This window comes from Oncorhynchus tshawytscha, linkage group LG26 (assembly GCF_018296145.1).
Source record: "Oncorhynchus tshawytscha isolate Ot180627B linkage group LG26, Otsh_v2.0, whole genome shotgun sequence".
NCBI lineage: Eukaryota > Metazoa > Chordata > Actinopteri > Salmoniformes > Salmonidae > Oncorhynchus > Oncorhynchus tshawytscha.
The window spans coordinates 22,019,358-22,032,037 of NC_056454.1; the positions used below are offsets into that span (position 1 = coordinate 22,019,358).

A 12,680-nucleotide genomic window follows, 5' to 3' on the forward strand; every position below is an offset into this window, starting at 1 on the left:
CCGGCTTGGGAGAGACGAAGGTTGAAAGTCATGCGTCCTCCGATACACAACCCAACCAAGCCTCACTGCTTCTTAACACGGCGTTGCTCCAACCCGCACCAATGTGTTGGAGGAAACACCGTGCACCTGGCTACCTTGGTTAGCGCGCACTGCACCCGGCCCGCCACAGGAGTCACTGGTGTGCGATGAGACAAGGACATCCCTACCGGCCAAGCCCTCCCTAACCCGGACGACGCTAGGCCAATTGTGCGTCGCCCCACGGACCTCCCGGTTACGACAGAGCCTGGGCGCGAACCCAGAGTCTCTGATGGCACAGCTGGCGCTGCAGTACAGCGCCCTTAACCACTGCGCCACACGCTAGGCCTCATGTCAAAACTAAGGCACTGCATCACAGTGTTAGAGGTGTCAATACAGACCCTGGTTCAACCCTGGGCTGTATCAAAACTGTGATCGGGAGTCTCATAGGGAGGTGCACAATTGGTCCAACATCATCTGTGTTAGGGGAGGGCGGTCATTGTAAATACAAATGTATTCTTAACTGACTTGCCCAGTGAAACAAATCACATGATTTTTGTTAAGTTCATGCAGTCAACATCTAGGCACAAGTCAAATAATTGTATCCACATAATGCAACACACTTTGGAAGGCTGTGGGTGACCAAACAAAGTGATACACTTGAACATGCCCATTGACAAACAAAAGTACTGTAAGGGGTCGAAGGGTCAAGGGACTTGAGTGGTCCACTGAGTTGTAAAATCTCGACCATACACAGCAGGCACTACATCACTCCAGGTGCTTCTTGCAGTGACTGCTATTGCCTAGCGCAGTATACTGTATTGTTTAAATTCTTGCATAGCGCAAGTGATGTGTGGTTATGGAAACTCATCAGACTGAAATGTAATTTAAAAAAAAGAATCTATAAAATAAATGTTGACCATCAAAAGGTATGGGGCTGGATCAAAAACACCTGGGGCTAATGCCCCGGAAGCCCAGACCTAACGACACCACTGCATAATGCCACGTGCATCCACTTTTTTTGTAACAGCCTAAACATTACGAAACTTCTATTTCGATCACATAAGCCTCACATAATTCGACACGATAGACCTCCATACAAAAAAGGTCTTATCTCACGCGAACAGATTTTGGGCGGAGTAAATTGCCTCTTCCTCTCTCGAATAAACCGTTATGTCGCACACAGATTCATTTTCATTGAAATCAGCATGGGGTGAAATAAATTGCACTACGCAGGCGCAGCATTCTGACGTATGGAGGCAAACAGCTATTCGTATGTGCACCATAACAGAGCAAAAAGAGAGCGGGACTGGAGGGAAAGACATATGAAAAGAGATTTATAGAAGGAAAAGAAGAAGAAAAAACACAAAGGGGAACCAGTGAAAATAAACTCTTCAAGCATTTTCAATTATCAGTTTAGGAAACTTTTATTCGTTGTGAAAAAAGGGGCATTCCCGAAAATGATTGCCGCGTTCATGTGCTAGTCGGAACTTGTTAACTGGTTGTATTTCTACATGTGCCACGTTCAACCAGGTTGCAAGTCGAAAATGTCAGAGTTTCCCAGTTCCGACTAACGCGTGAACGCAGCATAAGCAGCAAGAATAGCTGCATCACATTACTCCGTTGCATGGCTGTCCAAAATTACATGAAAATCAAAACAGCCAACTAAAAGACCGCTGCTTTCTCGCGCTCGTATAGATGGAGAGACAGAGCGCTCGTGAGCGATGGATGCGTGGATAGAGATGAACATTGGGTAGCGTCGGTAAAGATCCAAGGAGACTGGAAAGTGGACAGTAAATAATTGCAAACCGGGAGCTGTCAAAATAATGGATTTTAGCGTGCTACGGAATCTCATCAGCAGATACGTAAGTAGCGGATCGATCAACGCCGCAATGTTACATTGTATTCCTGTAACATCTGCAGCTAACATTCTGTTACATATTCGTTACATATTAACTAACATCACAACATTGTTCACTTTTTGAAACACAGACGTGGGTTGTTTAGGCCGGAAAACATGTGATCAAAGGTTTGTCACAGCAAAACGGCAGTGGAAATGGACTCCCGCCAGGCTTCGGTACTTTGTTTTCGAGCTGAATTTCGGAAGTGCCAGAAAGGTCCAGATGTATTGGAAGAGTGTGAGGAATTGAGATCAACTTGGCTGGTCGTTTTCTTTCCCAGAGGCCAGAAACAACACACCTGATATAATTGTCTAATCAACTTGCTCTTTATGTAAACCAGGTGTGTTGGTGCAGGCAAGAAAGAAACCCTTCAAGTCATTTATCAGTTCAAGAGGCTTTATTGTTATGGGAACATATGTTAACATTGCCAACACAAATTAAATAATATACAAAAGTGAAATAAACTTTCAAAATTAACAGTAAACATTACTCACAGAAGTTCCAAAAGACTAAAGACATTATAAATGTCATATTATGTATATATACACAGTGTTGTAATGATGAGCACATGGTTAAAGTACAAAAGGGAAAATAAATATATTAATATGGGTTGTATTTAAAATGGTGTATGTTCACTGGTTGCCCTTTTCTTGTGGCAACAGGTCACAAATCCTGCTACTGTGATTGCACACTTAGGTATTTCACCCAATAGATATGAGTTGATCAAAATCAGGATTGTTTTAGAATTCTTTGTGGATCTGAGGGAAATATGTGTCTCCAATATGGTCATACATTTGGCAGGAGGTTAGGAAGTGCAGCTCAGTTTCCACCTCGTTTTGTTCTTGAGAGCCAGGTCTGCCTATGTCGGCCTTTGTTAATAGCAAGGCTATGCTCACTGAGACTGTACAGACAGTAGTCAAAGCTTTCCTTAAGTCAAATCAAATGTTATTTGTCACATACACATGGTTAGCAGATGTTAATGTGAGTGTCGCGAAATGCTTGTGCTTCTAGTTCCAAGTAATCTAGCCTAACAATTTCACAACAACTACCTTATACACACAAGTGTAAAGGAATGAATAAGAATATATACATAAAAATATATGAATGATATATGAATGAGTGATGGCTGAACGGCATGGCATAGGCAAGATACAGTAGATGGTATAGAGTACAGTATATACATATGAGATGAGTAATGTAGGGTATGCAAACATTATATAAAGTGACATTGTTTAAAGTGGCTAGTGATACATTTATTACGTCAATTTTTCCATTATTAAAGTGGCTATTGTTGAGTCAGTATGTTGGCAGCAGACACTCAATGTTAGTGATGGCTGTTTAACAGTGTGATGGCCTTGAGATAGATGCTGTTTTTCAGTCTCTCGGTCCCCGCTTTCATGCACCTGTACTGACCTCGCCTTCTGGATGATAGCGGGGTGAACAGGCAGTGGCTCGGGTGGTTGTTGTCCTCTATGATCTTTTTGGCCTTCCTGTGACATCGGGTGGTGTAGGTGTCCTGGGGGGCAGGTAGTTTGCCCCCGGTGATGCGTTGTGCAGACCTCACTACCCTCTGGAGAGCCTTATGGTTGTGGGCGCAGCAATTGCCGTACCAGGCGGTGATACAGCCCGACAGGATGCTCTCGATTGTGCATCTGTAAAAGTTTGTGAGTGTTTTTGGGTCAAATTGTGAGTAAGTTTGGGTCAGTCACAGTGGTCGGGTATTTCTGCTGCTGTGTACTCTCAGTTTAGGGCCAAATCGCATTCTAGTTTTTTTTGTTAATTCTTTCCAATGTGTCTTTTTGTTTTCTCATGATTTGGTGATTTGGTTGGGTCTAATTGTGTTGTTGTCTTGGGGCTCAGTGGGATCTGTTTGTGTTTGTTGACAGAGCCCCAAGACCAGCTTGCTTAGGGAACTCTTCTCCAGGTTCATCTCTCTGTAGGTGATTGCTTTGTTATGGAAGGTTTGGGAATCGCTTCCTTTTTAGGTGGTTGTAGAATTGAACAGCTCTTTTCTGGATTTGGATAATTAGCGGGTATCAGCCTAATTCTGCTCTGCGTGCACTATTTGGTGTTTTGCGTCATACACAGAGGATATTTTTGCAGAATTCTGCATGCAGTATCAATTTGGTGTTTGTCCCGTTTTGTGAATTCTTGGTTGGTGAGCAGACATCACAACCACAAAGAGCAATGGGTTCTAGAACTGATTCAATAATTTTTAGCCAGATCCTAATGGGTACTTCAAATGTTATGTTCCTTTTGATGGCATAGAAGGTCCAGGTCTGAGAATCTTTGCAGAAGATCTTGGTGCTGCTGTAGGCCCTCCTTGGTTGGTGACAGAAGCACCAGATCATCAGTAGACATTTGACTTCAGATTCTAGTCGGGTGAGGCCGGGTGCTGCAGACTGTTCTAGTGCCCTCACCAATTCGGTGATATATATATGTTGAAGACATATGGCCCTGTGGGAAGACATGTTTTTTTTGCTAATTTTAACCACACACTTGGTGTTTGTGTACATGGATTTTATAATGTCGTATGTTTTTTCCCCAACACCATTTTCCATCAATTTGTATAGCAGACCCTCATGCCAAATTGAGTCGAAGCTTTTTTGAAATCAACAAAGCATGAGAAGACTTTGCCTTTGTTATGGTTTGTTTGTTGGTCAATTAGGGTGTGCAGGGTGAATACGTGGTCTGTCGTACAATAATTTGGTGAAAAGCCAATTTGACATTTGCTCAGTACATTGTTTTCACTGATAAAATGTACAAGTCTGCTGTTAATGGTAATGCAGAGGATTTTCCCAAGGTTGTTGTTGACGCATATCCCACGGTAGTTATTGGGGTCAAATTTGTCTCAACTTTTGTGGTTTGGGGTGATCAGTCCTTGGTTCCAAATATTGGGGAAGATGCCAGAGCTAAGGATGATGATAGTTTTTTTTAGTATAGCCAATTGTAATTTGTTGTCTGTATATTTGATCATTTCATTGAGGATACCATCAACACAACAGTCCTTTTTGGGTTGGAGGGTTTTTATTTTGTCCTGTAGTTCATTCAAGGTAATTGGAGAATCCATTGGTTTCTGGTAATCTTTATCTCTCTCTTGCTCTCCTTCACATACACACACACACATGCACAATTTTGACATGGAAAAAGAGGGTAAAAACATTTATAATGGCTTATTACTGACAGTTACCAAAGAGACCAACTAAAAGAGTGAGCATGAATAAAGGCCAACTGCTCTGCTTTTAAATGGCCTATGAGGCATCAATATGAGTCAGAAACAAACATTTTAGTGTCAAAATTGACTACAAAGTGTTTTGTCCAAAACTGAGTTTTGTGAGTTCGTCACAATTTACTGGAGGGTTTGGTACAACAGGGTTCTGCAACCTTTTATTGTCCAGGGACCCCCTCCCAGGAAAACCGGTGACACAGCAAACCCCATCATACGTTAGCAAAAATATTTTTTTCTTATCTTGTGTTATCATTAGGTGAATGATAATGGCAAGTAGAAGTAATCATCATTTTAAAATGAATAGATTTGGTTGATAGTTTTTCACTATTTTGGAAGAGGAAGTGAAAACTCTAACATTAGCTAGAAAGGTAACTCCAAACACATTTTCACTATGAGCAGCTGTTTAGGTTAGGTTAGCCATGTTTTGGCAAAAATGAATGTCCAAGTCAAGAAAGCTTACCAGCGGCACTTGCCGCACTGGTAGCCTGTTCACGGGTGCTTTTCCAAAGCCTATGTCAGATACTTAAGTGAGTGTGATTGGCTCAATTGAAATAAAACATATTTTTCCACTTTAAAAAAAATTATTATCTTTGCTCCAAGAGTATCTTTTTTCTCCCACTCTGGTCATTGTGGGGGGAGCACGGGGGCGGATTAGGGGCTGATAAGCAACCTTGGTTGCTGGGTGGGATTGGATGGGGTGGGAGGTGTGCAACATGGTTTCTGGGTGGAGAGGTAGGATGTGGGTGGGTGGATGGGGTCTAAGGAGGGGGGGCTGTAATGGATTATCTTTGTATACATTTCTTTGATTGTTTTTGTACCTGTAACCCCTTCGCCCCCTATGAGTTTCTCTCTTGAGAAAATAAATAAAAAGTTGATCACCAAGAAATACAACTCAGTTGTATCCCAACTGCTACTTGTCAGTATTCAAAAACCCATTCGCGAGCATCTTATGTCCCACCGTGACCTGTTTTGTAGCATGATTCCTTATGAAACACAGCCAGACAGATGCACACTAGATAGTGAGAAAGTTGTGAAAAACTTAACAGCACTGAAGCACACACGTCGCCACTCGCCGGTGACTTGATAAGATGACTGCAGCCTGGCTGCTCAATGTGCTTGCTAGCTACTACTTGCTAGCTTCATTGACAAACACAGAGTTGGAAATTAGCTAGCTAACAAGTGATTTTGGGCACTGATAAACAGTGTGTAGCTTGTGCTTTATTTTTTATAGTTTGACAGCTTGCAGATGATGACGTTTTAGACATGTTATTGTTCTCAGGAATCAGTCCTGAGCGTGCAGCCAGACTTTCCTGACTCAGTAGACTATATGCAGTGCACTGAATAGTTTTTCATCCACATTTTTTTACTTGAGATAATACTACACCAAACATCTTAGCTAGATTTAGAATTGCAACACTAAGTCCTCAGCATAAACGTCTCAATCTATTACAGATTTCTTGATTTGTATTACATTAATTCAAATTATTTTACTATATTGTTGCTAAGGTGACTCGGGAGGGACAAACAACTGTACTTGCCAGGGTACAATATACAAGACAACTCTCGTTTAGCTTCAGTCATGGCCGCTAGCATTTCTTAATGAGCAATCCTTAAAACAAGGCCAAATCAGGAAGTGCAGTCACCCTTTTGTGTGTGTGAGAGAGAGGCAGATATCAAGAAGGAAAGTCACACAGAGAATTACATCAATTTGATGTATAATCAATGGGCTGAACAGGAGCAGAGCAGGAAATGGCTGTGCTGATGAGTGTGGATGACCATGAGTTACAGTATTACCGGTAAGAGCACTAATGTCACTGTCATTAACACAGCCTGCTATCTGCACAGAAAGGAAGCAGCTGGACACTAATGAGAGAGGGTAACCGTGATACGAAGCAGGCCGCTGACTTTGTCTCAAATTATACCCTACACAGTACACTACCTTTTTTTAAATGACATTTTCTTACAGAGTTCAAAGATAAAATAGTAATCGCATAGTGCATCTACTTCTGACCAGAGCCATGCAGTAGCCTATGCGGTGAACTATAGGGCATAGGGTTTAGACTAGATATTAGAGGTTGTACGATTAATCGGTATGGTCGATTAATTAGGGCTGATTTCAAGTTTTCATAACAATTGGAAATTGGTATTTTTGGGCACCAATTTTGCTGATTAAAAAAATATGTATATATACAGTGGGGCAAAAAAGTATTTAGTCAGCCACCAATTGTGCAAGTTCTCCCACTTAAAAAGATGAGAGAGGCCTGTAATTTTCATCATAGGTACACTTCAACTATGACAGACAAAATGAGAAAAGAAATCCAGAAAATCACATTGTAGGATTTTTAATGAATTTATTTGCAAATTATGGTGTAAAATAAGTATTTGGTCACCTACAAACAAGCAAGATTTCTGGCTCTCACAGACCTGTAACTTCTTCTTTAAGAGGCTCCTCTGTCCTCCACTCGTTACCTGTATTAATGGCACCTGTTTGAATTTGTTATCAGTATAAAAGACACCTGTCCACAACCTCAAACAGTCACACTCCAAACTCCACTATGGCCAAGACCAAAGAGCTGTCAAAGGACACCAGAAACAAAATTGTAGACCTGCACCAGGCTGGGAAGACTGAATCTGCAATAGGTAAGCAGCTTGGTTTGAAGAAATCAACTGTGGGAGCAATTATTAGGAAATGGAAGACATACAAGACCACTGATAATCTCCCTCGATCTGGGGCTAAACGCAAGATCTCACCCCGTGGGGTCAAAAGGATCACAAGAATGGTGAGCAAAAATCCCAGAACCACACGGGGGGACCTAGTGAATGACCTGCAGAGAGCTGGGACCAAAGTAACAAAGCCTACCATCAGTAACACACTACGCTGCCAGGGACTCAAATCCTGCAGTGCCAGACGTGTCCCCCTGTTTAAGCCAGTACATGTCCAGGCCTGTCTGAAGTTTGCTAGAGAGCATTTGGATGATCCAGAAGAAGATTGGGAGAATGTCATAAGGTCAGATGAAACCAAAATATAACTTTTTGGTAAAAACTCAGCTCGTCGTGTTTGGAGGACAAAGAATGCTGAGCTGCATCCAAAGAACACCATACCTACTGTGAAGCATGGGGGTGGAAACATCATGCTTTGCGGCTGTTTTTCTGCAAAGGGACCAGGGCGACTGATCCGTGTAAAGGAAAGAATGAATGGGGCCATGTATCGTGAGATTTTGAGTGAAAACCTCCCTCCATCAGCAAGGGCATTGAAGATGAAACGTGGCTGGGTCTTTCAGCATGACAATGATCCCAAACACACCACCCGGGCAACGAGGGAGTGGCTTCGTAAGAAGCATTTCAAGGTCCTGGAGTGGCCTAGCCAGTCTCCAGATCTCAACCCCATAGAAAATCTTTGGAGGGAGTTGAAAGTCCGTGTTGCCCAGCAACAGCCCCAAAACATCACTGCTCTAGAGGAGATCTGCATGGAGGAATGGGCCAAAATACCAGCAACAGTGTGTGAAAACCTTGTGAAGACTTACAGAAAACGTTTGACCTCAGTCATTGCCAACAAAGGGTATATAACAAAGTATTGAGATAAACTTTTGTTATTGACCAAATACTTATTTTCCACCATAATTTGCAAATAAATTCATTAAAAATCCTAAAATGTGATTTTCTGGATTTTTTTTCTCATTTTGTCTGTCATAGTTGAAGTGTACCTATGATGAAAATTACAGGCCTCTCTCATCTTTTTAAGTGGGAGAACTTGCACAATTGGTTGCTGACTAAATACTTTTTTGCCCCACTGTATATATATATTTTAAATAACTTTATTTAACTAGGCAAGTCAGTTAAGAACACATTCTTATTTTAAATTACGGCCTAGGAATGGTGGGTTAACTGCCTTGTTCAGGGGCAGAACGACAGATTTTCACCTTGTCAGGGGGATCCAATCTTGGAACCTTACAGTTAACTAGTCTAACGCACTAACCACCTGATTACATTGCACTCCACGAGGAGCCTGCCTGTTACGCGAATGCAGTAGAAGCCAAGGTAAGTTGCTAGCTAGCATTAAACTTATCTTATAAAAAACAATCAATCAATCATAATCACTAGTTATAACTACACATGGTTGATGATATTACTAGTTTATCTAGCGTGTCCTGCATTGCATATAATCAATGCAACGCTGGGGGATGATTTAACAGAAAAGCATTTGCGAAAAAAGCACAATCGTTGGACGACTGTACCTAACCATTATTTACACCAATGCCTTTTTAAAATCAATACACAGAAGTATATATTTTTAAACCTGCATATTTAGCTAAAAAGAAATCCAGGTTAGCAGGCAATATTGACCAGGTGAAATTGTGTCACTTCTCTTGCGTTCATTGCACGCAGAGACAGGGTATAGGCAACAGTTTGGGCAGCCTGGCTCATTGCGAACTAATTTGGCAGAATTTTACGTAATTATGACATAACATTGAAGGTTGTGCAATGTAACAGCAATATTTAGACTTAGGGATGCCACCCATTAGATAAAATATGGAATGGTTCCGTGTTTCACTGAAAGAAAAAAACGTTTTGTTTTCGAAATGATAGTTTCTGTATTTGACCATATTAATGACCTAAGGCTCGTATTTCTGTGCGCTATCTTATAATTGAGTCTATGATTTGATAGAGCAGTCTGACTGAGTGATGGTAGGCAGCAGCAGGCTCGTAAGCATTCATTCAAACAGCACTTTTTGTGCATTTTGCCAGCAGCTCTTCGCAAGCACAGCGCTGTTTTAGACTTCAAGCCTATCAGCCTAATGGCTGGTGTAACCGATGTGAAATGGCTAGCTAGTTAGCGGGGTGCACGCTAATAGTGTTTCAAACGTCACTCGCTCTGAGACTTGGAGTAGTTATTCCCCTTGCTCTGCAAGGGCCGAGGCTTTTGTGGAGCGATTGGTAACGCTGCTTCGAGTGTGGCTGTTGTCGATGTGTTCCTGGTTCGAGCCCAGGTAGGAGCGAGGAGCGGGACGGAAGCTATACTGTTACACTGGCAATACTAAAGTGCCTATAAGAACATCCAATAGTCAAAGGTATATGAAATAAAAATGGTATAGAGATAAATATTCCTATAAATACTATATTAACTACAACCAAAAACCTCTTACATTGGAATATTGAAGTCTCATGTTTAAAGGAACCACCAACTTTCATATGTTCTCATGTTCTGAGCAAGGAACTCAAACGTTAGCTTCCTTACATGGCACATATTGCACTTTTACTTTTCCAACACTTTGTTTTTGCATTATTTAAACCAAATTGAACATGTTTCATTATTTATTTGAGGCTAAATAGATTTTTATTGATGTATTATATTAAGTTAAAATAAGTGTTCATTCAGTATTGTTGTAATTGTCATTATTGCAAATAAATAAATAAAATCGTCCGATTAATCGGCAGCGGGTTTTTTGGTCCTCCAATAATCGGTATCGGCGTTGAAAAATCATAATCGGTCGACCTCTACTAGATATGGTCCTAATGAGAGAAGGGAACAGTGATATAGGAGGCTGACCTCGCTCTCAGGCTCTCTGAACATACAGTGCAACCTCCATTAAAACCTGCCTACACTGGTTGTCTATCTTTGTTTTGTAGAGTGTGTGTGTGGACGGCAGCTTGACTGATGCCCTGCTGGGTGTGATGTCAGGGGAAATCAGATTCACTAGTGAGAGGAGGTCACAGAGCTCACCTCTCATCCCTCACTTCATCCCTCACCCTGCCCCCTCTCCCTCTCTTCAGTCTTATATCACCATGGCAACATGAAGTTGAAGTGGTGATCCATCCATCCATTCTTCTCTTAGCTTGTTCTCCTAGGCTACAGGTATACACTCTAGGTAGGTGTTAATAACTTCTTATGGCTGCAGGGGCAGTATTGAGTAGCTTGGATGAAAGGTGCCCAGAGGTGCCCAGAGTAAACTGCCTGCTCCTCAGTCCCAGTTGCTAATATATGCATATTATTATTCATATTGGATAGAAAACACTCTGAAGTTTCTAAAACTGTTTGAATGATATCTGTGAGTATACAGAACTCATATGGCAGGCAAAAACCTGAGAAGAAATCCAAACAGGAAGTGGGAAATCTGAGGTTGGTCGATTTTCAACCCAGCACCTATTGAATACACAGTGGGATATTGGTTATGTTGCACTTCCTAAAGCTTCCACTAGATGTCAATCGTCTTTAGAAACTTCTTTGAGGATTCTATTGTGAAGTAGGACGGAATGAGAGAGGAATGAGTCAGAGGTCTGCCAGCAGTCATGCGCTGGTCACGTGCATTTCACATGAGAGGTGTCTCCCGTTCCTTTGCTTTTCTGAACACAGAGGAATTCTCCGGGTTGGAATATTATTGAAGTTTTATGTTAAAAACATCCTAAAGATTGATTCCATACATCGTTTGACATGTTTCTACGGACAGTAACGGAACTTTTTGACATTTTGTCTGCAACTAGGGAATGTGCTTCATGACTATGGATTTGTTTACCAAATGTGCTAACAAAAGTAGCTCTTTGGACATAAATGATGGACATTATCGAACTAAATCAAACATTTAATGTGGAACTGGGATTCCTGGGAGTGCATTCTGATGAAGATCTATAATGAATATGTATAATGCTATTTATGACTAATGTTGATTACCCAAAATGGTGGATATCTTTTTGGCTGCTTTGTTGTCTGAAAGCTGTACTCAGATTATTGCATGGTTTGCTTTTTCCGTTAAATTTTTTAAAATCTGACACAGCGGTTGCATTAAGGAGAAGTTTATCTCTAATTCCATGTATAACAGTTGTATTTTCATCAACATTTATAATGAGTATTTCTGTAAATAGATGTGGCTCTCTGCACAATCACTGGATATTTTTGGAACTAGTGAACATAACGTGCCAATGTATACTGAGATTGTTTTATTTAAATATGCACTTTATCGAACAAAACATATATGTATTGTGTAACATGAAGTCCCATGAGTGTCATCTGATGAAGATCATCAAAGCTTAGTGATTAATTTTATCTCTATTTGTGCTTTTTGTGACTCCTCTCTTTGCCTGGAAAAATGGCAGAATTTTTCTGTGACTTGGCGGTGACCTAACATAATCTTTTGTGGTACTTTTGCTGTAAATCCTATTTGAAATCGGACACTTTGGTAGGATTAACAACAAAATTACCTTTAAAATGCTATAAGATACATGAATGTTTGAGGAATTTTAATTGTGAGATTTCTGTTGTTTGAATTTGGCGCTCTGGATTTTCATATGCTGTTGTCATATCAATCCCGTTAACGGGATTGCAGCCCTAAGAAGATTTAAAGGTCAACTAGAGACTGTACGGCTAGTTGTTTACTATGTCTTGTTAACTTATTGATGCTTTACATTATTGTCATGTAGCAGATGCTCTTACCCAGAGCAACTTACAGGAGCAATTAGGGTTAAGTGCCTTGCTCAAGGCCGCATCACCAGATGTTTTTCACTAGGTTGGCTCGGGGATTCAAAACCAGTGAACTTTCGGT

At 41.1% G+C, this 12,680-nt stretch overlaps 1 protein-coding gene across 6 annotated transcripts in view; it reads left to right on the forward strand.

Annotated features, from left to right (window-relative positions):
* The first annotated feature begins 1,273 nt into the window (after positions 1–1,273).
* Positions 1,274–12,680, forward strand: part of LOC112225017 (phospholipid-transporting ATPase IH) — a 68,333-nt gene continuing 56,926 nt past the window's right edge. For all 6 annotated transcript variants that reach the window (XM_042306415.1, XM_042306413.1, XM_042306412.1 and 3 more), the window contains exon 1: positions 1,274–1,880. In XM_042306415.1, coding sequence (XP_042162349.1) covers positions 1,842–1,880 — 39 coding nt within the window. In that variant the 5' untranslated portion in view covers positions 1,274–1,841. The remainder of the gene's footprint in view (positions 1,881–12,680) is intronic.